General features: G+C 43.2%; 1 protein-coding gene across 1 annotated transcript in view; it reads left to right on the top strand.

Moving 5' to 3' along the window:
* Nucleotides 1–25,639, top strand: part of Frem1 (FRAS1 related extracellular matrix 1) — a 120,644-nt gene that overhangs the window by 69,297 nt on the left and 25,708 nt on the right. The window contains exons 24-27 of the mRNA XM_059255951.1: nucleotides 9,092–9,503; nucleotides 14,594–14,795; nucleotides 15,684–15,828; nucleotides 24,500–24,629. Coding sequence (XP_059111934.1) covers nucleotides 9,092–9,503; nucleotides 14,594–14,795; nucleotides 15,684–15,828; nucleotides 24,500–24,629 — 889 coding nt within the window. The remainder of the gene's footprint in view (nucleotides 1–9,091; nucleotides 9,504–14,593; nucleotides 14,796–15,683; nucleotides 15,829–24,499; nucleotides 24,630–25,639) is intronic.

Genomic DNA, 25,639 nt, shown 5'->3' with positions numbered 1-25,639 from the left:
CCGGTCCCCAGGAAGATGTTTACCATGTCCATTTAACCTTCCAGAGTGCACTGTAAAGTAACATGAGCATAGCAGACTCCTGTGTTATCCAGTGGGTTATAAACTCCCGTGGCCTAGAACGGCACCCACATTCGAATACCTCTCTTCTCTGTCATACTTTACCTGTCTGATTCCCGCTGCGGTAAGCAGTCTAAACATCGGTAAGGATGCTGCTGCTTGTCATTTGGGCTTTAAAAGTGATTTCTGAGGGATGGCCTAGATTAAGTCCAGCATGAAACAACAACAAAAACACCAACAGCTATGAACCAATATTCCCATTTTTCACACTCTCTCCGCGGGGTGTCATTCTTCAAATGCCGTCCATCTTGTTTTTGAGACAAGGTCTCTTATCAGCCTTGATCTTACCCAGCAGGCCAGGCTGGCTGGCCAGTGAGCCCGGGAAGCCTCCTGTCTCTGCCTCCAGCACTGGATAACCAGCGCCCACCAGTACACCCAGCTTCTTTTATGTGGGTTCTAGGGCTCAAATTTAAGCCTTCACGCTTTCAAATCAAGCCCTTTACTAGTGGATCCATCTCTCCTGCCCCGTGTCTCTTATAGAGGTCCTGAACCAGGAAGATAAGTATTTAATTGAGCAATATCTTTCCTGAGTCTGCGCTTGCACAATGTTGGGTGTTAGTGAAATCATCAGAAGGGAGACTTCTTCTTCTAGCTGGCACTTGTGTTTAAGTGGTAGGTTGCCATTGTGAAAATAGAGCCTTGGGGTCATTTAGTGCCTGTGTGACTCACAGCTGCATGGACTTCATCAAGTTACACGGTGACTTGTATTGTTGCTCCGTCTATGGGCCTGGATAGCGCTCACTGTACTTGCCAAGCCGTGTCATCGGGAGGTTCAGATGAATTAGGCCTGTGAGGTGCATACAACATCAGGCACATAGGATGCGTTGGCACTATCTGTCATTGGTGTTATACTGGTGTTGCCATTGTTATCCTGTTCTTTCCACGGCCACTGTCTCACCTTCCATCTTTGCAGTAGTGAGCATGATCATGGAGGAATAAGGGAGGTTCAGACGGGAGCGGTTCTTGCTCAGGCCTCTGTTTGCTAAGGAAGTGGGTGCTCCTTGGTCTAATGTATGCCGATCAGAACCAGGACCTTTGGCTTTATTTGCATTTCCGGGGCCTCTTGCTTTTCTCCATTCCTGCTCGTCCAGTCAATGCCCACAGGACTGTCAGCTGCGGACATTAACGGCTGCCGGAGGGATCAGCGAGCGAATGTGCACAGATGTAGGGAAGTGAAGGTGAGATGCTAAGACGGGAAAACCCAAACCCCAGTCCCTCACTTGAGGACCAGTGAGCTGATGCGATGCTCGACTCCAACCAGCCAAAGTCACCTTAGCTGGCGTTTTAAAGCTAGTTCTAGGAGTATCTACTTTCTTTAGCTCATCGCAGTTATCTGGGAGCAAAATTCAAAGTCTTGAGCCTTGTGCCAGTATGGGTAACTCCAGTCCCAGCTGGAATCTATCTTTAAGAGACTCTTTAAGAATCTGATACCTCAGGACCAGCATCCCTGAGCTGGCTGGCTGTTGTTCTGAGTGTGTTCCGAACCTCCATGAGAATTTCCAGAAGCCCTGCCAGGCCCTCCTGGAGACAAAGAGAACTAGACGCTGGTCCCACAGGGCTCCGGGGTCCTCACTTCAAGGAGCTAATTAAACTTCACTTTGTTTTGTTTCTTGACATTCTGTTTTCTACTTGGTTTTGCACAGTGGGTGTCTTTGAAGGTCTTCTTGGGCAGGAATGTGTGGCCTGTTTTCCTAGAGCCAGTGACTGGGTCTTTAGTGATACAAAGGTATGAAACTGTGTTGGCTGATGGAGGAAGACGCGTCACGGAAACACAGGACTGGAGAGTGAGAGGCTGGCCCCGCTGGCTCACTCACCCTTCAGAGTGGTTCCCAGGGAGGTCCTGGGTACGTGTGGGTGTGCCCTAAGAGCTCTTCATATTTAGTTTCCTTTCTTTAATAAAGAATATTAGCCCCAGTCTCTATGCCCTTGAGGAACATCTACCCAGGATTTATGAAATTGTTTTCTTGTATATATATTTTTGTAGCATTTATGGAGTTGAGATTTTTAGTATGTAAATATTTCTGGCTTTAGAGTTAAACGTTTTCTTTCTAAATACATTTACTTAAATAGAAAAATAGGTTAAGCAAAAATAAATAAATAAATAAAAAGTAGATCAAAACAGCAAATTCCAAGAGTGAAGGTAGGAAAGGCATGTGGGCTTCACCAAGATGGCCTTTGAGTGTCTCAGGATTGAAAAACAGGGCTACCGACACACAGGGAGGAAAGCATTCCTGTATTCCAGCGCCTTCATTTACCCATGGGCATACTCCTCTTGTCTGGACACCCATGTCCCCTGGGGCAGAGCATCAGACGCTTTCTGTATGTCTTTCCTCTAGGCCTCCAACCACCATCTTGAGAATGATGCACTTGTTACCAGGTTGTGCACAGAATCCTAACATTCCAAAGAGGCAAAGGAAGTCGCCAAATTGACGTAACAATTGTGCATCACAACCCACTTGGGGGCTGAGAGCTTATTTCAAAGGAAGCATTCTTTGCGCTATATCTTTCTTGTATCAAAAATTTGTGGAGACTCTGTTTGTGCAAAGGGAGCCCCTCAATGTGTCATTCTGATCTGGGGCCAGCAGTTTTACATATTTATAATGGAAGAGCCTCGCATCTGCCCAAGATCCACATTTTAATCTTGTCATTTCGCTCACCCAATCACGGGCTGCTGTGTTGTTTGTCAGGTGGCTTGAAACCAAAGCCGAGCGCCTGTTTTAATGAAAGTGTGATCATGGTGCTTTTTAAAAATTAAATATATGCAACCAATCTAATCACCTAAATTTATGTTGCTTGCCGTTAAATTTGGCAAGGAATTTGGCTGGGTAAAAGCGATGAATTCTATGGTAGAGAATTTTCCCCCTTTCTCTTTTTTAATGTAAGATGTGGCAGCATTAATTAAATAGGGTTTAATGGTTGGATTTTACCTTCTGCAAAAATATTTTGTGAATCATAAATTTCCCCTGCATTGTTTGGTGCTGCTGGCCTGGAAGAGAGATTTGGCAGCCCACGCTAGGACAGATGACATGGAGCGATTAGCAAGCTGACTTCAGCTGCTGGCGGCTGGGTCCTGAAAGAACATGTTAATGTCCTCCATTTTGACATGCCGGCTGGACTTTTTTTTTTTTTTTCCTGAGGAGCTGGCGCTATTTATGATTCCATTTTTATCTTTTAAATGCCATGACAGATGGCAGATTCTTCAGCCAACTCTATTGCCAGGAAATGCAGAACGCTCGACAGCATTGTGGTAATGGTAAAATCAGACCAGGCAGACACCCCCCCCCCCAGACAAATCTGAAGTCATTCCCCAAATTTCATGAGGATGCTGGTCATCCTGGCGGCATCTTTTCCCTGGGAGGTGGGTAACCAGGGAAATCAAACAAAATGGACCTGCAGAAGGAGCTAATGCCGCCATACGGCCAGCCTCCTCACCTCAGAATGGACACTGCTGACATCCAGAATGTGTTTGCAGGGTTTTGAAGGGAGGCCTGGGCGAGCCTCTGTGCTTGTCTTTTGCAGGCAGAGGCTGTGTCGACCTTGTTTTGCTGCTGTGCTGGTTTTACTTTGATGGGAGTCCAAGCAGAACCGCTTCCTCTTTCTCTAACCCCGGTGACAGGTGACGCTTCTTTGCCAGTGAGTGGCTTCCATCATTACTCACAAAACTGGAATGATGTATTTGATTCAGTCATGTTTAGAAATTGCATCTTTTTTCACCCCTGACTTATTAGCTTTAGGTCAATGCAGACAGCTGCTTCAGTGTCCCAGCTGGGAGCACTGGCCTCAGTAAATGTATTTCTTACTCTTCCGTGGTCCCTGGCCTGCTCACCCTCATTCCCATCTGTCACATGGCACATTGCCTATTCCCCAGGGGGTCAGATTCCCCAGCATCAGGAGGGGAGGTGTGTGAGAAGGACAGCATGGCTCCCGAGACAGTTCCAGTGCCCTCACAGAGGTCATCTTTGGCCTTGACACCGAACTTGGAAGACCTGTCTTCAAAGGACATTTTTCAGAACTGAGTCTCCAGTCAGATATTAAAAATGGCCACCTTGGAGGAGCGAGTTACTCACTGTGGCTCACACTGAATCGTGTTGCTTCACCTTTTCTTTTTGCTGTCTTCTTCCTCTTTAGCTCATATTTAACAGCCTTTAATGGGGCACAAACTCTTTAACTCTACAAGTAATGCTAATGTTAAGTTTGCGCATCTTGAGGCTGAGGATATGGCTCAGTTGGTAAAAATGCTTGCTATGTAGGCGTGAGGCCCTGAATAAAAGCCCAGTATGATGGTGCACATCTGTAATCCCAGAGCTGAGGAAGCAGAGACAGGCAGATCCCTGGAGCTCACTGTCTGCCCAGTGTTGCCAAATTCATGAGCTCCAGGTTCAGTAAAAGACCTTATCTTAAAAAAAAAAAAAAGAAAGAAAAGAAAAAAAAGAAGGGGGTAGAGCACGATTGAAGAAGATGCCTGATGTCAGCCTCTGGCCTCCACACACATGTGCGCACACATACACATGCACCCACATACACAAGTGCACATACTCACAAGGGACACACACACACATATATACATGAAATAAAATTTAAGAAAATTATAAAACTATATGCCTTTTGGGCCATATTGGTGCTAAGTGACTATTTCAAACTCCCCAGAAAGCACATTTGATGCTGGGATGTGGTAGGGAACAGAGAGTCATTTCACTTCAGAAAGGGGTGGGCAGAATGAAACGTGTGAAGTGTGTTTCAGAGGAGTAAAGTGGGAAAAGAGGCCTTGGGGGCCCAGAGGGGCTGCCTTGCTTCTTTCTCCTGTCACTTTGCGTCGTTGGATAGAACAGGAAGATAGAATGGGCTGCCCTGACAGAGAGGAAGAGAATGAAGTTGGTCCTAAGAGACTCCTTGCCAGAGAGGCAGAGCTCAGCGCTTCCACCTCAGAGTGCATCTCCCTTAAAAGTCCAAAGAGTGCACAGATGTTTTTCTAAGTGCACTTGTTTTTTCACCAAAATTATTTGATAATACTTCATGTTCAAGCAAGGAAAATGTCCAATTTGTATTGCACTTATGAACTAAAGGTTTATACTTACCAAGAAAATGTGATTGCTGATTTCTTTGATGTATAATTCTCAGAGTAACTCAGTGTCTTTCTTCAAACCATGCAAACTGATTCTCCAAGGAAAATCGCACTCTTTATAAACTTAGACTATAGGAGTATGAAATGCTTACTTCATTTCATTTAGCAATTTTAACGTTGGGGACATAGATTGCTCATTCTATGTGTCACATCATATTTTCCTTGTAGGTAGTCTTTGTGACTAGCTAATTAGAGAACTCAGAGTCTTTAGCCTTCCCTGCCCCTGGGAGCTACAATAACATCTAGCCCGGCAGGACACGTCCACAGGTACAACAGTGGCCCAAGTGTTATGGGAGTAACCACTTGTTTGCTGGTTGGGTTTAAATCCGGCTCCACAAGATGAAACTCATGCTCAGTACAATTAATGGAGCTGAAATCATGGCTGGCTAGGTCATAGGCCCTAGGGGAAAACCTACCACAATTATTCTGCTAAACAGACATAGTCATAAAGCATCTCCTAAGTTCTCATCTTATATTGACAGCTGATTTAAACTCCCTCAGAAAGCACATTTTATATGCAATCTGTTAGGGAAAAGAGAGCCATTTTGCTTGAGAAATGGCAGGATGGACAACTACTGCATCTTTCAGTCCTCATCAGAGAGCTCCCCCGCCACCCCCAATAGACGGTGATTAACACAGACCCATAACTGGTCAATGTGTGGGAAAAAAGACTGGGGAGTGCGCATTTCCAAACAGGACATTGGCATCATCCCCCTCACCCTATGGCTCAGGCTTCATTGTCACAGAATGGGGAAGAGGGATAGTGAGAGCCTGAGGTAGTGGAGGACCGCAGCAGCACAGTCTTTGGTGGGCATGGCAGGGTCATTGCACACGCCACTCACAGCAGCTGTGACGGCATGCACAAGACCAAGCCAGCTGTAATGCCAGCATGGAGGGAGAGGGGCTCAAGAAGTCCCACCCTAGCCAAGGAGCCATTAGGAGTCGGTTGACTGCTGAAGGATAGACAGTCACTGTTTGTCAGGGATGTCAACTCTAAGACGCTACCCACTCTCCAGTAGATTGTCCCACATCCATGAGCATACAGGAAGCATTAAGTGAACTCAGTTTAAAAAAAAAATAGCACATGAAGTTGGGAGAGAAAAGTAGCGGAGGAAGAGTGGAAGAATTGGAGGGGAGGGGTAGATTTGATCAAAACACATTGTATGTGAGAAATTATTAATCTAACAAACAAAACCTTTTAGCGTAACCTTCACAGCAAAATCTGTACTCAGCCACACCTGTCTCCCTTGACTTTTTGCTAAGTATGCTTTCCCCTGAGTCCTCTGCCCCAGGAAGGCTGGTTTCACAACCTGGTTCCAAGTTCCTTTCTGGTCAAATATAAAGCATCAACCCTCAAGTCCTGAAGCCTAAGAGCCAGTTCACTGAGGATAAAGAATTTCCTAGTCAAATATACCAGACTTGCAAAATAAATGCCATGCTTTCTCTAATTAAAACAAAGAGATCTTTGTGATTTAATGTTGTGTTCCAGTAAAATACGCTATTAGAAATGTTTACATTGGTATGATAATACTCCATATGTTTTTAACCTCAGTAGAGTATGCATCCTGCATATATATTCTAGAAACCATTAATAGAGAGAAACTGCTAAGAAACAACTCTGAATAACTCTCAGTACATTCATTCCTTTGGTCTCTGGTGAATTTGTCAATCTCATTTGAAAGTAGTAAATTTCTAACTTTTTGGAGTTTTAAAGTTGTATTTTATTTACATAAATTCATAGCCTCCTTTCCCTTCAAACACTATGACCAAATGCGGTTTAGAAGAGGAAAGGACTTATTTGGCTTTTACTCATAATTGAGAGAAGTCAGGGCAGAAAGCTGATCAGGAACATGAAACAGAGACCATGTGTGGTTGCTGCTTCCTTTCCTGGCTTGCTCTCCCAGGCTTATGCTTCGCTGGCTTTATTATTCAGCCTAGGGATCACCTGCTCACAGAATGATACCGCCCACAGTGGGCTAGACCCTCCTACATCGATTTACAATCAAGCCACCCCCCCCCCCAAACATGCTCACAGGCCAACCTGATCTGGATAGCCCCTCAACAGAGAAAGACTCCCTTCTCAGGTGATTTTAGGCTATGTCAAGTTGACAGTTAAACCTAACTAGTACAGTTCATGATAGTCTTACATTTCTTTAAAATAGAAACAGTATGTTGAAATATCAGAGTCTGTTGTTACTGTGTGACTGACTGCAGAGAACAGAATAGCCTTAGTGATTGATGTGAAGCAAAAACATATACCCATGATTGTAAGAGTGGTCATTGTAAGAAAACGTGTGTCATTTTAACTTTTTTTTCAAAGTTGGCTGTTGGTACTTAGGGACTACAGCTCAATTTGTGTGTGTGGGTTGTTGAGCGATTGACTGAAAACTCCGTAAAAGCAGAGCATGTGGAGTCAAGTAGTCTGGGTTCCGGCGCTAACTCCAGCTCCCTGTCTGTGCCCTCCACCATGTGTCTGAACTGCTCTTTTCAGCAGGGAACGGATCCTGGTTTATCGTCAACCCTCCATACCTCAAATGAAGCAGGTGCAGAGAAGCTTATGTAGAGTCTAGGAGGTTAGAGTCTCACATAATCCCGTGGTGTTGGGTGGGATCTGGTGTTGAACTGGCCTATTCTCTCATCTTACAAAAGCATGATAAGAAGGCCCAGAAAGGAGACTCAGCTAGAATATAGTACGGCTGAATAATGTGATCTGTTTTTACAGTTACCATTAGCCAGGCCCTGGTGGTGCAGGCCTGTCATGGAGACTAAGGCAAGATGATTCCAAGTTCATGGCTCAGCTAAGCTACATAATGAGTTCAAGGCCAGTTTGGGCACATTAGTGAGTCCATGTCTCAAAAAGTTAAAAACCAAAAAGGTTTGGCGTGGTCAGTGAGTAAAGTGCAAGTTGGAGGCTCTGAGGCAAGATACCCAGAAGCTACGTAGTGCCAGATCCAGTAGTGCACATCTGCAATCCCAGCATCCCTGTGGTCAGACGGGAGACAGAGACAGGAATCCCTGGAAGCTTAGGGGGCGGGGCTGCTAGCCTGGCATACAAGCTGCAAACAACAGACCACGTTTCCAAAAAAGTGGAAGGCATCATCTGACACTAACATGGAGATTGTCTGCTGACTCCACGTGTATACTGTGGTATGCATGAACACGTACATGCACACACACACACACACACACACACACACACACACACACACACACACAGAGAGAGAGAGAGCGAGAGAGAGAGAGAGAGAGAGAGAGAGACAGACAGACAGACAGACAGACAGACAGAATTTTTTTTTTTTACAGAAGTAAAAAAGATGTTTGGAAATATAGCACAGTGGTAGATCACCAGACTAGCGCATGTAAATCCCTAGGTTAAATACCTGGTACTAGAAAAAACATGGAAATAATATAAATTAGAATGAATTATTCTATTCGGTATCTCATTGCACTGGGGTCCCAATGATCAGTCTTTAAAGTTAAGTTTTCCACATTCCATGAAAAAACATTATTGTAAAATTAAAAATATATGAGTACATACTAGCTCCTCACATAGTCAGTCCAGCTGGGCAGGAAATCCTTTTTCGGACAAAAGACGGGACCAAGCTTGTCTGCTTCATACAGGAGGGACGTCAATGGTGTTGGGAAAATGCTCTTGACTTTAGAATGGTCACCTTGTATATCACCCAGCAACTGGTTCAATGACGGAAGGGTGTTCTTCTGAAAGTCTGTCCTTGCTTCGTCCGTGAGTCTCAATACAGCGTGTCCTTTAGTAAAGGTGTGTGTGTTATCATTTCATTCCAGTCGATGGTGACAAGAGCCCATGCTGAAGACTGCCTTGCCTCTCTTTGCCAGATTTACCGTTAGCAATGGACTGCAGACCCAGCATGGGGTGTTTGAGATCACACTGGAGACTGTGGACAGAGCCTTGCCTGTGGTGACCAGGAACAAAGGGCTGAAGCTGGCCAAAGGGGCTGAGGGCCTCCTGTCCGCTGATCACCTTCAGCTGACCGACCCTGACACACCTCCAGAGAACCTAACCTTCCTTCTGGCCCAGCTCCCACGCCATGGGTACCTCTATCTGAGGGGGAAGGCGCTTCACCATAATTTTACCCAGCAAGATGTGGACAGCAGGGGTGTGGCCTATCAGCACTCCGGAGGCGGCTCCCAGGCAGACTGCTTTACTTTCCTGGCCACAGACAGGAAGAACCAAGGCTTTGTTGTGGATGGGAAAGTTCAGAAAGAGCCTGTTCTCTTCACTATCCAGGCAAGTATGGTGGGCACATGGTTTGTGCTAGAGATGAGGAGAGAGCCATTTCAGAGGTGGTATTTCCTTACTTCCATCCCTCTGGCATTAAGACCCAGGCTGCAGCATGCCAGGCCATCAGTATGACTGTGCATGGGGCTGACCTTCAAAACTGGTAGAAGTTCAGGAAGAAACAAAAACATAGGCCTTAGAGTCGGGCAGACATAAGTTTGAATTTCTGTGTTGCCATTTATTATCTGGGAAACTTAAAATGAACTCTTCTTAGTTCATAAGCTCCTCCTGTCTTAATTATTGTTCTATTGCTGTGAAGGGGCACCACGATCTAGGCAGCTTATAGAAGAAAGCATTTGATTAGGGGCTTGCTTAGTCCATGGCCATCATGGTATAGAACATGGCAGCAGGCAGGCATGGCATTAGAGCAGTAGCCGAGAACTTATATCCTGATCTACAAGCTCAAGGCAGAGAGAGTGAGACTGGGCCTGGCACGGACTTTTGAAACCTACAAGTCCACCCCTTCAACAAAGCCATACCTCCTAATCCTTCCTAAACAGTCTACCAGGTGGGGAGTTAGCATTCAAATACATGAGCCTATGGGGCCGTTCTCATTCAGAGGACCACACTTCCTAATCTTTGAAAAGTACGCCTGCAGAACTGGGGTGGGAATGAAACAGTATTAGGTATCCAAGGCACTCAGATGCTGCCTGAAACATATCTAAGGTACATTCTAGACATTTGTAATTACAGCTGCACCATTAAAGATTCTGCTTAGGCAGGCATGTCATCTACTGGCATGTTAAGGATTTTCAAATAAACATGTAAGTATGGAAGCTTAGAAGGCTGCATCAGTACCACCCAGGAACAGATGATGATGATAACAGCAGCAGCAGCTATGAACATGTTTTCCACTTTTAATTCCTAGACAGTTTCATGCACCTATATAACACATCTTAATTATTTGCATTCCCCAGTCCCCCTCTTTATCACCCTCCCCTGCACCACTGAAATCATTCCCCAGCAAATAGCTCCCCCCACTTTCATATCTCCTTTGTGTGTGTGACCCACTGAGTTTAGTTGGTGTTGCTTGCATGAGCATGGGTAGGAGGTTATTCATGGGAGCATGTGGAACTTACTAACAGCTACACCACTGAAGAAAATGATGCGCGCGCGCGTGTGTGTGTGTGTGTGTGTGTGTGTGTGTGTGTGTGTGTGTGTGTGCGCTCTCTCTCTCTCTCTCTCTCTCTCTCTCTCTCTCTCTCTCTCTCTCTCTCCAGCAACCATTAGCTGCCCACAGGCCCTCAGGGAGCGATGGCGGTGCCTTGTGCTCCCTCCCCCACCCATGATGAACTGTACATGGGCTCAGTCTTGTGCAGATAACCAGCTGCCCTGTGTTCGTGAGTGCCCTGGCCCTGTGTCATGTCTAGATGTCTTTTTTATAGTACAGCTCCCCATCCTCTAACTCCAACATGCTTTACAGCCAAGAACTTTGGAAAATTGTTATCTAAAGATCAGACCTACTTTGCATAAATCTCATTTGGTTCTCATAAACATTTTATGCGGTAAGCTTTATTGTCTACATTTTGTACGTGAAGAAACTGAATATCAGAAGTTAAATAATTTGATCAAAGGCATCAAGTCTGTTTGATTCCAAATTCTGTGTCCTTCTCCATACTGCCACGTTTGTTGACTCTCAGTGATTCTTGGAGGGCAGAGTGTTTTTCGTCTCTTAGTCAAAACACATCAAGTATGTTCTGGCTCTCAGAACTCTTAAATCTACTCTTCTTGGATGGAGTTCACCCTGTTCCACAGACTTCAACCAACAGCAACAAAGATGGAATATTCTACTTCAGGATATTCTCTGACTAGTGAGATAATTATATTTTCTCCTTGCTCTTTAGCCTTTGTTAGGATTCCCCAGAGAAATGTGTATGTGTGTGTGTGTGTGTGTGTGTGTGTGTGTGTGTGTGTACAGGATCCATATATCTGTGTAGATAGACAATACAGATTGATAGAATGTGACAGAAAGTATGTGTGTGAAAATTGATTTAGGAATTGCCTCATGTTATTAGGCTCAAGATATGTTGTTCAAGCAAGCCAGTAGACTAATACTTACAGCTAAGGTAATGATGTAGCTGTGAATCTCAAAGGAGTGGAGAGACAAAGCTCTCATTTCTTTAGGGGAACCCCAGTCTTTTCTCTTTAGGCTGGCAATGGATTGGGTAAGGCTCACCCAATCTACATTACCAAGACTGTGGAGCTGAACATGGGCTGAAGCACTCTTCTCTAGACCATCGGGGCCTGTGGCCTAGAACATTTAGCTTCAGGGTCTCTGGGTGTGGATGAGTCTTTGGCACTCTAAAGGCTGAGAAAATGTAATGAGTTGCGAATACCTGGGGAGATGCTGTTGATGTCACTGATACACAATCACTGCAGTATCTACTGAAAAATACTTTCCTTGATTCATTTCTGAAAGTTTCTAAGAGCTGCAAATTCTACATGTAGACCCAGCTGCTCCCTGTTGTAGTCTGAAGTTTCTCTTCCACCTACCTGTTCCCAAATACCCAGTAGCCGCTTCTTAAACAATTGACTCCGCGAGGCTTAATATTACTTATAAATGCTCATGCAGTAGCTCAGGCTTATTACTGACTAGCTCTTACACTTAAATTAATCCATAATTCTTATCTATGCTTAGCCACGTGGCTTGGTACCTTTTCTCAGCGTGGCATTCTTATTTTGATTCCTCTGCGTCTGGCTCGCAACTCCTAACTCTGTCCTTCCTCTTCCCAGAATTCTCCTAGTCTGGTCACCCTGCCTGTACTTCCTGCCTGACTATAGGCCAATCAGCATTTTATTAAATGAATTCAAGTGACGAATCTTTACAGTGTACAAGAGCATTGTCCCACATCATCCTCTACTTCAGAGATGGGAATGAGGGTGGAGTAGAGAGAATGTGCTAGAACTGAAACACAGTTTTCCTTGAAGAACAAAGCTATTCTAAGAGTCTATTCCTTCTCTGAAGTTGTAGAAGCTGTCTGCTGCGTGTGGTAAGGTTTTGTTTTCATCACAAACGCAATATATCCATTGCAAAAAAACCAAACAAACAAGCAAACATTGTGTTTAACTTACAGGGAAAGCCTGAGATTTTTGTTCCAAGATTTCCTTGACCCCCTGGTCCCTTAGAGCAGATGGGTCAAGCAGCTTTTCTGAAACAACTGGCCTTGTCAGCAATGTAGGAGAGAAGACACTCTCAGTGTCCTGCTTACAAGAGCTGTTTTTGTCAAGACACGACAGTATTAATTGACTGCCACGTATATACACTGACCCATGTGCATGACCCAAGCATGGATCAACAGTTTCTGTGTGGTTATATGAGTAACCGAGAGGGCGAAGCTACTGGATCTAGAAAAATAAAAATAAATAAATGAGTAAATGAAGGGTGTACTTGACTGGTGCCAGCAGGCACACAAGACCTTCATTCTGTGGGAAATCACACACTCCCAAGACTGTTGAAATCTGTAGTCCTCCTGTGGAGGGACAAGGTCGTGTGCAGATGAAAGAAGCTGCCATTGCTTCCTATGGGACTGACACGTCTGGGAGAATTATCACTAAATTCAACTTCAGTTAGCATAAGATAGACAGAGCCTTCTGGTATACCAAGTCAAAGACCTGCTTTCGTAGAAGCAGAATGTTTAATATATCTGAGCACACAGGTATGGCCAGAGGCACAACAGGGACCAAAGTGATGCATTTTTAAAAACATTGACCACAACAGACACTCATTACTTTTGTGACACTTGGGTTTATAAGAAAAATATAACATCAAAAATAAAAATAACAGCCATATATTCAGCTGTCTCGTGTTCTGGAGGATCCTAATATGGCTTAGTATATTTTCACTTTTTCCTCTTCCACGACACCATGGCTGTAAAGCTTCTCTCCCTAGGTGATCGTCAGGACATTCACACCTCACCTCCTGCCAAGTCCCGAAGTGCTGCAAGTCCCAGCATATAATTTTCAAATCCAAATCAATTAAAATATTTTATAATCAATTAGAACAAGTCCAGAAAACATCAATATACCTTTTTTGCATGCATATGTGTGTGGTGTGTGTGCATGCATGTTTATACATGTGGAAGCATGTGTGTGTGCTCCTGTGTACATGCATGTTCCTCTGGTGGCTAGAGGCTGACTTTGGGTATCTTCCTTGATCACTCTATTTTATGAAGGCAGGGTCTCTCTTCTTGAACATGGAGCTTGATGATTCAGCTAATCCGGCTAGCCAGCTTGTCCCAGGGGTTGCATCTCTGCCACACATTACCTGTCCATCCACCACCCTCAAAAATCTAGTCCACCTGCTGAGTCACGTGGTCTTCAGTAAAACAACCCACAGTCTAAAGATAATCACTTTTGTGATTTTTGTCATAAACTGTTTCCATTTTTCTATTCAACACTTTTGCCATTTGGGCAAAGGCATGTGCAAAACAAAGCAAAAACAAAAACAAGAAAGAAATAAAGGGAAAAACGAGCAAGTTCCAAGACAGACAGGGCTATACAGAAATCCTGTCCTGAAGTACCAAAAACAAATAAACAAACAAACAAACAAAAAAACCAAACAAACAAAAAAAAACATGTGGAAAAGGTCTATGACATTTGTAAATAGTTATGATTCTTTTATGTAGTTCATTAAACACAGCAAATCTTTCTGTGGTGCTAACATTAAATTGGCTATGTAATTCTTGGGTCAGTTCTAGCACATTCCATGTGCTTCTGTCATGGTTCCGGCATGCTGCCAGATACAAGAATGGGCACTGGGGTGGGAAGATACAGTATTTCCCTTCGTAAGGCTAATATGTAAGGAGAGTCAGATGCCAGACAAATCCTAAAGCTGGGTGAAGGTTTATGGTGGAAACTCAGGCTTTGCCCTAGTCTCTGTATTTGTTAGGACAGGGTGAACAGGCCAGGCATTAGCAGAAACCAACAGATGAGGACTCCAAGTAATCTGTAGGTTGAGGAGTTCGCCATTGTTGAACTATGGGAGCCCAGAGTAGCACAGGGAGAGAAGGTCCTTGAGCAATGTCACCCCGATGACTCAGGTGGACCAGTTGGACAAAGCGGCACCCCGGATCACACGCTTGCACTCCCCTTCTCAAGTGGGGCTCTTGAAAAATGGCTGTTACGGGATTTACATCACTTCCCATGTGCTGAAGGCATCGGACCCCGACACAGAGGATGACCAGATCCTCTTTAAGATTTTACGAGGCCCACTGCATGGACATCTGGAGAATACAACCACAGGTACCCTCCATCTTAATCCCTGTAATTTCTCATTTTAAACTACCAGTTGCTGGCAGGGAGAGAGAGTAACTCAATTAAGGGCAGGTGCATTTGGTGAGTGCTCCCCAGGATTGGTGATAGACTCAGTTTCTACAGTATTGTTGCTAAGGGGATTTGAAGCTGTGTTTTCTATATTCGTCTTCATAAGGAGAAACAAATCGTGACACCCAGATGCTCAGCTTCACCATTTTGATGTTGTTTATTTGTTTGTTTGTTTGTTTGTTTTACATTCCGAACAGGGCTAGGGTCAGATTGATATTGGAGACTAATTTCTTTCTTCCACTATGAATTCTAAATGATATCAGCTTCTTAAAAAAGTCTATTTTTTCTAATGGTTTGGTAGATTATATATTATTTCTACTTCAGGAAGGCAATGATCACAATATCTTATTAAATGGGGTAGCACAGAAGTGGTGGGTTTTATTCATTTCGTATTTCCTTCCTGTTTAAGGCAAGTATCTCTGAAGCAAAGCAAATTTAAAGATGAATTTGAGTCCATTGCATTTGAATTTTAACATAGTTGCAATAATGTTAATTTTCTTTTCAAATAGACTTTTGCTGTTTTGTTTTGAAATAAGGTCTCAGGCAGCCCAGGCTAGCCTCAATCTTGTTATGTAGCTGAGGGTGACCTTGAACTTCTGATCACTCTCCCTATACGTGTGTCATCATGTGGGATTTTAGGTGTGCTCCGTGCATGCTAGGCAAGCGCTCTACCAATTGAGCTACATCTCCAGTCCTGATCTATTCCTTAAAGCTGTGTTTCAAAACCAAACAGCTGTGTAGTTTGATCAATTCTTAAGTGATGTTTGATTCAATTACCTGTGAGATTCATTTATTTCTTGCTTGTAGGTGAATTTATCCATGAGCAATTTAGCCAGAAGGACTTAAGCAGGAAGACCATTCTTTACATCATAAACCCATCTTTGCAAGTGAATTCAGATATCCTGGAATTTCAGATCATGGACCCCGCAGGGAACACTGCCGCTCCTCAAAGGTAACTTCAATTATTCACTGGTTGTTCTACATGTCATGTTTAGAATGTATCCCATTAAGAAAGTAAAATAATCTTTTCCAAACCAGACCTAACAGGGTAAATTGATGGACTCTTTCATATGCTCACACAATTTATTTTGGAGAAAGGATGTCTGTTGTATTATTTCTAGATGATGGAAAAGCCAGTAGCTTTCCAGATTACAGAGATACGAAAAGGTTAAGTGAACGGTGTCTTTTACATCATGCCTCTGAGTGCACCCCCTTTCACACACTGGGAAGTTGCTATTGGAGGGCTTTCAGGACTGAGCTCAAAACCGGTGTGTGCATGCTGCAGCCAGAGGTCACTCTAGGACCGTGTTAGTCACCACTGGCTTCTGAACTGCGGGGTGGGTGGGGGTGGCATGAAATAGGAAGGAGCAGCCAAATATATTCTCTCCTACGAAAAAAGAGAGAAAATACGCTAATGCCTCTACAAGTTAGCTAGCCTTATAGGCAAGATGAAGATAACGTAAGCAGAAGTAGATGTGAGGGGATACGGAGTGATGTTTAGAAACATAAATATATGTGATGTAGACGACTCAGCATCACGAGAACAAATTCGCAATATTAACGAGATTAACAGAGCAGAATATTTCAGTGTCTGCGCCTCCTTTCCAGATGCTTCTCGGGTACAGACCTTTAATAATTTACTGGCTGGCAGATGGTCATAGTGAAGGCCCATCCGTCCATTTCTTGTGCTGCATTAGTTTTTCTTTATTTACTGCCTTTCCCAGACACCTCAGAGAAGAGTGACTCATTCCTTCTAAATTTTGCATTCGCCATATCCGAGGCATGTAACATAGCACAAATGAGCGCATCCCTGCGATGCTCCCTCTGTGATGAAATGTGGACGGGAAGAGAAACGTGATGAGGAAATGCTCTCAGTGCCGCTGTTTTCCTTCCCCCAACCTGTGGTGTAGTTCCACCATTCGCCAGCAGAGGGTGCTGTAGTCGTTGTTAGCAAAAACTGGCATCCTGTAGCTGAAACCTGTTCTGACCCTGCCTCCATTGCCTGTTCAAGTGCATGTGTCTATAAACTAACCCAACAAACATGCCAGGCTCACAGCCCCGGGAGTTAGGAGCACGGAAGACTAGGCACCTGCACTTAAAACCCCGAGATTACAAACTAAAACAAATGTTCCCCACTCATTAAACTGCCTCTGCCTAAGGGGACCAATTCCTGGGAGCTGGGAGGGGGGGGAGGGGTTACAGTCTAAAGATTGGCTAGCAATGGCTTGCTTTTTCAAACAAATATCTTTATTTTCAAGAAAAAAATTTAAAACTTACGCTCTAAAAATATTAACGAACTGACTTCACTCAGCTTTGTAGTCTTTTTTAAAAGTTGTCCTACTGAAATGCATAGTATTGATCAGACTTGCCCCTGTGCTTGTACAAACCTTTGGTCCTCCACATGCCAGCCTGGTGTGGGTAACATCATGTGCCCCCAGCAATGACACTAGGTTTTCTTGCACACATACCCTTTTGCCGCCTTATTGTTGGCAAGGACATCGCTTAGTGAAAAATGCTTTATGTTTCTAGGTAACCATGACAGTTACTTAAGAAAGCCACAGCAGAGTTTACATTACGCAGATAGTGGAGTTATCACTTCTGTGGAGGCTGTTTTAGATTGGCATGCCTGCTTCCACAGAGATCACTTCTCACAGGCTCATGCTGGAGATGTTCCTATCGCCTCGAAATGGCTAGAACCCGTGAAGAAAAAAAAAAAAATGCCTGCAGACAGCTAATACAAAAATAACTCAGATTTGGTTCCAACAGGCTTTATGTTATTTTCTTTTGAGTGGGCGGGGATGTAGAAATTGCTCAGCATTTATCTCAGCATTTGAGTGGGATAGTTACGCCCAAGTAGATGTGGTCCCCCCCAAACTAAGCACACATTTTCTGATCCTAAACCAAGAGAAGCAACCCAACTTAGAGGTCGTTGTTTAGTCCTGATCCTCTGAGTTTATTCCTTGGATCCAACTCTCAAGAGTTGTCTTCTGACCTCTACACAAGGGCAGTGGCACTCTTGTGTCTGTATACACACACATACAAGCGCGCACACACACACACACAGACTTTTTAAAAAAGAAAAAAATAATTCTAAACAGTGATGTCTTCACAAAGCAACCAGCAAGAGCCTGCTTAACAATATGAATCACAGGCATTTGGAATTTCATTGCTTTGGGCTCTAGCTGATGTTATTCAGTTAATCACCGAAACCATGTCCAGTTGGGTCCCATCATAATCTAGAATTTGCAGGCAAGGAAACAGGTGCAGAGGTGGAAGAGACTTAGTATGGGATCTGGGGTTCAGTCCTCACTAGCCCAGGTGGTTCACTAGCCTAGGTGGCCCACCACCCTGCTCCATCCCCCTTGCCCTTCCTTAATGCTGGGTAAGCTCTTCTTTCCTGGTAGGCATTGCCCATCTAAGCTGCAAGGAAGAAGAAATATTTACCCATCCAACACCCTAAGGTTTACCTGGGTTTTTGTGAAAATGTGAATAACTGCCAACATTAGTGTGGCCTCCATATCTAATGCCCTGGGGACTGTAGTATAGATAGTTATCCTTTGGACATGAGTGGAGCAGGTCTGCATTTTGGCCCCATTGTTTAGTGATTGTTCACAACACAAATATCCTGAAATATTTGGTGGGTTAAAGCCTATCTCTAGTTGGATATTGATTTTAGGGTGATTCACAAAGCCAACAGTCCACATACTTATTCCCAAAAAGCTTTTCTGTGTTTTGCTATTGTACTTTCCATGCATTATTAGTCCTGAAGGATCAATAGATGTTCTAGTTCATCAAACATAGGAACATTTGGTCTGGGTGAGATTAATCAAGTTACCAGCAGCTGGCTAGTTGGTGAGTGTGTTTGATAATATCACGTCAAAAGTCATCGAGCTGACCATGTTGTTGAGAGTCTGTGAGAGAGGGCTCATTGTGCAGCATACCTCACCTTAATGGGCTGCAGAGCCGCCATCCTCGCTCCCCTCCCCCATCCATGTTCGTGCAGGCGACAATGTGTCATGGAACACATGGAAGACAGTGTCATAAATAGAAGCTTAACATCCATGGATGTTTGTCTCAAGATTTAGATTTGGCTAAGTGCCTAAAGTCTAGGCAATGTGTTAGGTGCTTAAAACACAATCCTCCAAAGATGATAAGGAAATTAGACTCAAACATGGAAGTAATTCTCTCCAAGCCAGCGCAAGAGTGGCAGCTGAACGTGAACCCTGACCTCTGGGTCTCAGAAAGCTCATCTCTTATTGGCTCTGGCCTTGGCATGAGTCACTCACAAACTTACTCTGTTCTCTGGCTCAAGTTGGCTGTCCAGATGAACTACAGAACCTAAGCAAGGTACACAGGGCCCACAGTGCTCATTGAAAACATCTTTGTAGACCGGAAAATGAAGCCAACTTACCCCAATGTAATTTTCTTAGTACAAGTTCCATGTGGACCTCTTTATTGTGCGTGCCCTCCCCACCCCCCACCAAAAAAAAAGAGAAAGGAAAAGAAAAAGCATTAACTTCAAAAGAAACGTTGGTCCCTGTGGACCGTCTCCTTCAGTGGTTCCTCCTAACACTGGGTCTTGTCCTCTTTGGCAACTGCACCCAGCTGTTCTGTTTGAGTCTTGGCCTCAAAAGAGAAAAGTCAAAAGAAATGTAAAAGGAAAGGAATTTCTGTCAGGCAAAGTTTAAAACATTTAAACGGCTTTTATGAAACACCTCGGAGGGGGAGAGGTTGAAGCTCGTTTGCTCACTAATGCCTGCACGGTGTCTACAGCCCCGAGTTAACATGTTTACCCCCAGTCTAGAGCTAAGGAAAGCACAGAGGAAGGGAGAGAAAATGGCACTTATTAAGCACCCACTGTGTACAGGTGCTTTGTGCACATTAACTGGTTTTCATTTTAATGATTTGACGTGACTGTAATTCTTCTCATTTTAAGATAATGAAAACCGAAGCCTAGAGAGACAGAGGGACTGACCGCATTCCCACACTAATGAGTGGTTGCAAGGTGTGATTCTGAAGGGCTGTTTTCTCCACTCTCTCTCCACTGCCTCTCAGCTAACCACTCCCCACGAACAAGAGAAAATGAAACTGGGAAACACAGGTGTTTAGAGTACAAGGTTATCAGGCTTAATAGCATCATCTCTGAATTGATAAACCTTAGATAGAATGCTTAGAAAAAAATACTTTTTAGCATAATTTTCTGAAGTCATATGCTACCTGATTATAAGTGAAGATCTAGTTATAGGAATAATGACTTAATCATAATTTTAGCTCCTATGAAACCTTTTTACGGAGAAGCTCGCCATACTTAATGAGCACTCCTGGATGTTCATTTAAGTCCTTTGAAGTATGACTTGTCTTTAGTGTGCTTTGAGAAGTGAGCAAACCGAGGCAAGGAGAGGCTGAAGCCTTCTTATTAACCTAGATTGATGTCCCAGATCCCAAACTAATGTTCTAACCTCGTAGTTTTCACTTTGCTGTTCCTTCATATACATGAACCAAATAGATACAAAGTAAAATACCAAAAAGCACTGCTTTTTTTTTTAATTGTAAAACAGGCTCTCTCAGCGTTGGCACTGTTGACGTGTAGGGAAATACAATTCTTCATCATAGGCCAGTGTCCTGTGCACAGCTGCTAAGCAGTATCCCTGGGTTCTACCCACCAAATGCCTGGACCACCCTTCTGCCACTTGTGACAGTCAGCACTGTCTCCAGATCCGCCCAGTGTTGGGAACTACAATATGCCTTGGAGAATACCACATGTGCCCGTTTAAGGAACCAAGATCTTGGTGCCATCTTCTCTCTAACAGGGTCAGAACAATGGTCAAAGAGTACAGAGTAAGTCGGGGTTATAAAGAACACGTGAGAATGTTCTGGCCCAGAATCATTTTCAAGGTGTATGAAAGATGCTGAGGATGCTGGGAAAGGACATTTCTGGCGGTCTCTCAGCTCAGGAAACAGTACAATGAACAGATAATTGTCGACGACTCTGTGACACTTTGTGTCTTCCACACTCTGCAAGTGAGTTGTCATAGACAAGGAAGCAAAGGCTGTTCCCAGCGAGCGTGCTTAGTATCAAATAAAGTAGACAGTGTGTTATGCATGAAAACATAAGTCAGGATAAAGGCAATTGAAGAAAATTAGACTTTAGCAAAGAATCTGGGATGTTAAATGAGGTGTCCAGATACTTTTTCTTGTGTCTGACTGCTTTGAGTCACCAAGTAGTGGAGGGATCAGCAGCCTCAAGGCGTGTGATCCAGTTTCAATGTCTTCTGTTTCCAAAAGTGGTTGTTGGAGACCAACACTTAGCTTTCAGTTAGAGTCAGCTCCTCGGCTGTGCTGAGTGTCTGCAGACTGGTAGCTCTCGCCTGAAGGTGTCTTTCCTCCCAGGGGACATCTGCAAAGTCTGGAAATAGTTTTGATGGCTATGAGCATGGTAAAAACATGGTAAAGTATGAAACAATATCCGCTGTGGAAATATCAAAGGTTCTGCTAGACCTGACTCATTGGGTGTGGTGGTGCATGCCTTTTATCCCAGCACCCAGGAGGCAGAGGCAGGAGGATTTGTGTGAGTTCAAGGCCAGCCTGGTTTACAGAGAGTTCCAGGGCTGTTATACAGAGAAATCCTGGAAACCTTGTCTTGAAAAACAAACAAAACCAAACAAACAAAAAACAAAAAACCTCGAAGAACAGAAAACAAACAAAGAAAAAGACCTTATAAAAGCAGAGTCCTTGTAAAACTGGTTTGAATTCCATTCATTTTAATGTAGATTTAAAGTTACCTTTTACGACAGAAATAGATGTGTATTCTAAGTTGACTAGACGTTCTACTTTCCTAGACTATACCATTTAACAAAATTGTACAACACAGAGGCTTTTCACAACTCGGTTATTTTTTTCAAACAAGAACAACTCTTGAAAATAGGCCATAGTAGCAAAAATCTATTTTTAAAGAATAAAATAACGAAGGGGAGACAGATCACTGAGGTCACAGGGTTAATTGCAAGTTCTGCCATTTTTTGAGATGCCAAGTGTTTCAATTCTTATTTAACGATACTCAAATCGTGGAAATTTTAACGTTTGTTCCAAAATAGCAGAAACTGTTAAAAAAAATTATGAATTATTGGATAAAATGCCATTACTTGTATATTTGACACTTGAAGTTTTTAATTATAGAGTTGACATGTTGACATGTAGTATAATAATACAATGACTATTCTCTTGTAAAAGAAAAGGAAAAACTAGTAAAGATAAAGTTTTAGTTAAAAAGAAAGAAAAAGACCTGACTCTAACGTCCACAGTGTGAGGTAGAGAAGGCCTGACCTCGGGGCTCATGCCCATCTGGCTTGAGAAGTCCACCAGATGTGTTTCTCACATGGTACATTGCTAACCTTCATTTCTGCCTGTAGAAACACTCCACTCAATGGTCAGAAGAGGGTCCATTAGAAAACATCAGTCCAACCTTATCTGCATGATGCTTACATACACAGAACTTCTGGATTGTTCTTATAGGCTCCTACATCTGAGTATCTACCTAATACCAAACCTATAGTCATGTGGGTTCTTGTAGGGAAAGTCCACAGTGGTTGGCCACATCTTTTCTTTCTTTTTCTTTTTTTTTTCATGTATTTGCATAGAGTTTAAAACTAGAAGGAGCTTTGCAAATACATTACTGTAAAAGAACAAACTAACAAAAAAATCACATTCAGAACATATTGCACATACCCTCAGGGTATAGGAGGCTTTTCTTTAAAAATTTTTTTTTTCTGAAAAAAATCTATAGCCTGAATTAAGTTTCATGACTTTTCAATAGATTATTTATTATTTATGGTGAATAGCTTTAAGAAAAATAGAAATAGAACATTGTTTGGTGACAGCCTTAACCTACAGGCATCGAGTTAATTCAGACGGTACATCCAGAAAACACACCCACACACCCACACACCGAGACCCTCTGTGCTCTGGAGTGAACAGTCCGCTCAGTTGTTCCCTTCTTGATCTAAATCAGCAATCAAATTGCACTTAGTGTTGGGCCTTGAGGTCAGGGTTCTGTACAGTGGCATTGATTCCTGCTTACAGTGGTTAGCATCAGCAATGGGTGGATCTGCAGAACTCAGCCTTGGGACTCACTTGACTCTTAGGAGCCCTAGCTCAAGTCCACCCACATGTATCAGTTTCCCATTTATTCCTCTACCTTCTCCCTGAATCACTTTTTTGCTTCCTTGTTTATCTGAGTCCTTTAGGAATTCTTTGTAACATGTCATTTCTACTGACATTTGAATTGTCCTTGTTGACTATTATTTTATTACTCTTTAAGCATAGGGTTTTTTTTTTTAATTTCATGCTAGACTTAAATTCTGTTGCATTAAATACCAGCGAGTGAACCAATTTTTTAAATATAATGATGCTTTTTTCAAGTCCTTTTAATGAAATCCAGGATGCAGTAACAACGTTTCATCACTATTGAATAAACACATTATGTGTACAACATTTGTGTCTTATTATGAGACCTTGTAGTAAGCCTATGCTGCAGGTCACTCCACCTCTAGTCTGTCATCCTTAAGTAAGAACCAGTGCCACTGCATTTATTTTGTTGGTGAACTTTGTATGATGTGATAGTGACCTGTGACCCCTGCAAGGAGGATAAACTAGTTGCTGAAACTTCCTGATTTTAGTCCTTTTTTTTTCTTTTTAAGTTCTGTAGATGACAACCATTAAGTATGACAATTTCTATTGGTGTCAGATTTATTTGTGATATATCAGAAGTATTTATGAATCACATTCAGCTATATATTGTTGGCCCCCTGTGTCCCAGGGGTTTTGCAGATATAACCAATCATAATTCAAAATTATTTATTAAAGAATTATGTCATACTGAACACACATAAACCCCTTTTCTCGTGATTAATCTCTAGACAATATAGTAAATCAGCTATTTTCACTGTACTTCCACTGTATTGTAAGTCATCTAGAGATGAAGTAAGGTATAAAGAGGGATATGTGCAGGCTGTGTGTGACTTGCATGTCTACACATGTCAGAGTCAGCCATTGGTCCTTGACCCACTCTATGATGGACACTGAAGGATGCCTGGGTAACCAAGCTGCACACCATAGTATATTTTTCACACACACACACAGAAAGAGGAGTCGGCATTAGGAACAAAGCATGTAGACACTTTAAGTCCTAAGCACATCCTGAGGCTAACTTTTCATTAAAATAAACCCAAGTTCAGAGATCTTCCTAAACTGAATGGACTCTTGAACTGCATGCCTGCTGGTTCCTTTGCCTTCACACACAAATTTGAGCCTCTACCTACTCACTAACAACCTTGGACTTTTGGAAATCTTTTAATCTTACTTATTTCATTGATAAAATAGAATTCCTAGCACTTTTTCTGTTCCCTCACAAGTTCATTATAAGGATCAAATAGGGTAATGCAAAAGTTAGTCATGAACAAACACTCCAAATAAGTGTGAGCGATTTCTGTCATTGACATGAGTTAACCAAACTCCTTTGCTGCCTTGATGGAACTCGGTGCTCAGGCTCCCTCTAGCTGACCAAACTGAGGGACAGGCTTATAGGTCCCTTATGATCACCTTTTTCCTGTTTTTTTCATGCACAGCTTGGAGCTGAAGTGGTCTTATATTGAATGGTTCCAGACTGAATATGAGGTCTGTGAGAATGTGGGCTTATTGCCCTTGGAAGTTTCCAGAAGGGGATATTCCATGGACTCAGCCTTTGTGGGCATAGAGGTAACAATTCTAAAATGCAAATTGTCAAGATAGAACTTGATGTTGTTGGTTAGTGCCTCTGATGATTTTCTTAGAAAAACTCAGCCTGGCCAAGGAAACTTCAAACTGCAGGGGTATCACTACATGCCAGAGAGTCCAAGAACATAGCGTCTTTGTCCCTAGCCCTTCAGTGGATTCCTAGACAGTTTTTAAGATCTGCTTTTGGTTTTAAAATCTGTCTATTTCGACACACTCTTTAGCTTTCCAAGTTTGATTTCACAGAGAGCTGTATCCAGCTTAGTGGATCTGTATTAAACTCCACTGTGAAAGGTGTAGACCATTCGTTCCTATGAATTGATCAAAGCAAGCATCAGTCACCAGCTGTCCCCTGTGAATGGAATAGGATCACTGTCCGTTCCTCCACGGATGAGGTGAAACAGGAGACACGAACTGTCTTGAGCTGTATTCATGCCATGCAAAAGTAGGACACTTTGGGACAGTCACCCCCAGTGTAAGGAGTCTCCACTTTGTCATTTCTGGCCAGATTTGTCATCCTTTCCATAGGTTGGAGCTCAACCTGTGGCTTGTAGAGCTGTAGGAGTTTGAAAACAGCTTTGCAGAAAGGTTGGCAGTGCTAATTTCTGTGCTTCCATGGAGAACAAGAGAGACTCCTCCTCAGTCTGCTGAGAGGAGCCCCCGGGACAGATGGCATCTCTGTTGGTTGCAGTTACAAAGAGTTAAAACCCTGTGGACCTAAACCTGGCCACATCCAGACTCGCTGTTTACCTTTCTAGTGGATATAGGTCTCGGTCTCCTGGACCTGCTGGGGGTTTATCATCAAAGTTGAAGAGTTGACGATTCCCGTAACTCCAGGGAAGAGCTATGGGGAAGAAGAGAGTTAGCCTGGTGTGGCTTTTTAGCAGTCCTCTAGTCCTTCACAGAGTGCTGCATGCTTGAGCGAAGCATTCAGATCTGTGTGACCACTCACCCCAACATGGAAAAAGAGCCTACCTGGGACCTTAGTCTACATA

Source organism: Peromyscus eremicus, chromosome 2 (genome assembly GCF_949786415.1).
Source record: "Peromyscus eremicus chromosome 2, PerEre_H2_v1, whole genome shotgun sequence".
Classification (NCBI taxonomy): Eukaryota; Metazoa; Chordata; class Mammalia; order Rodentia; family Cricetidae; genus Peromyscus; species Peromyscus eremicus.
The sequence above is the reverse complement of the archived record's forward strand: the minus strand, read 5'-3'. Positions and strand labels throughout refer to the sequence as shown.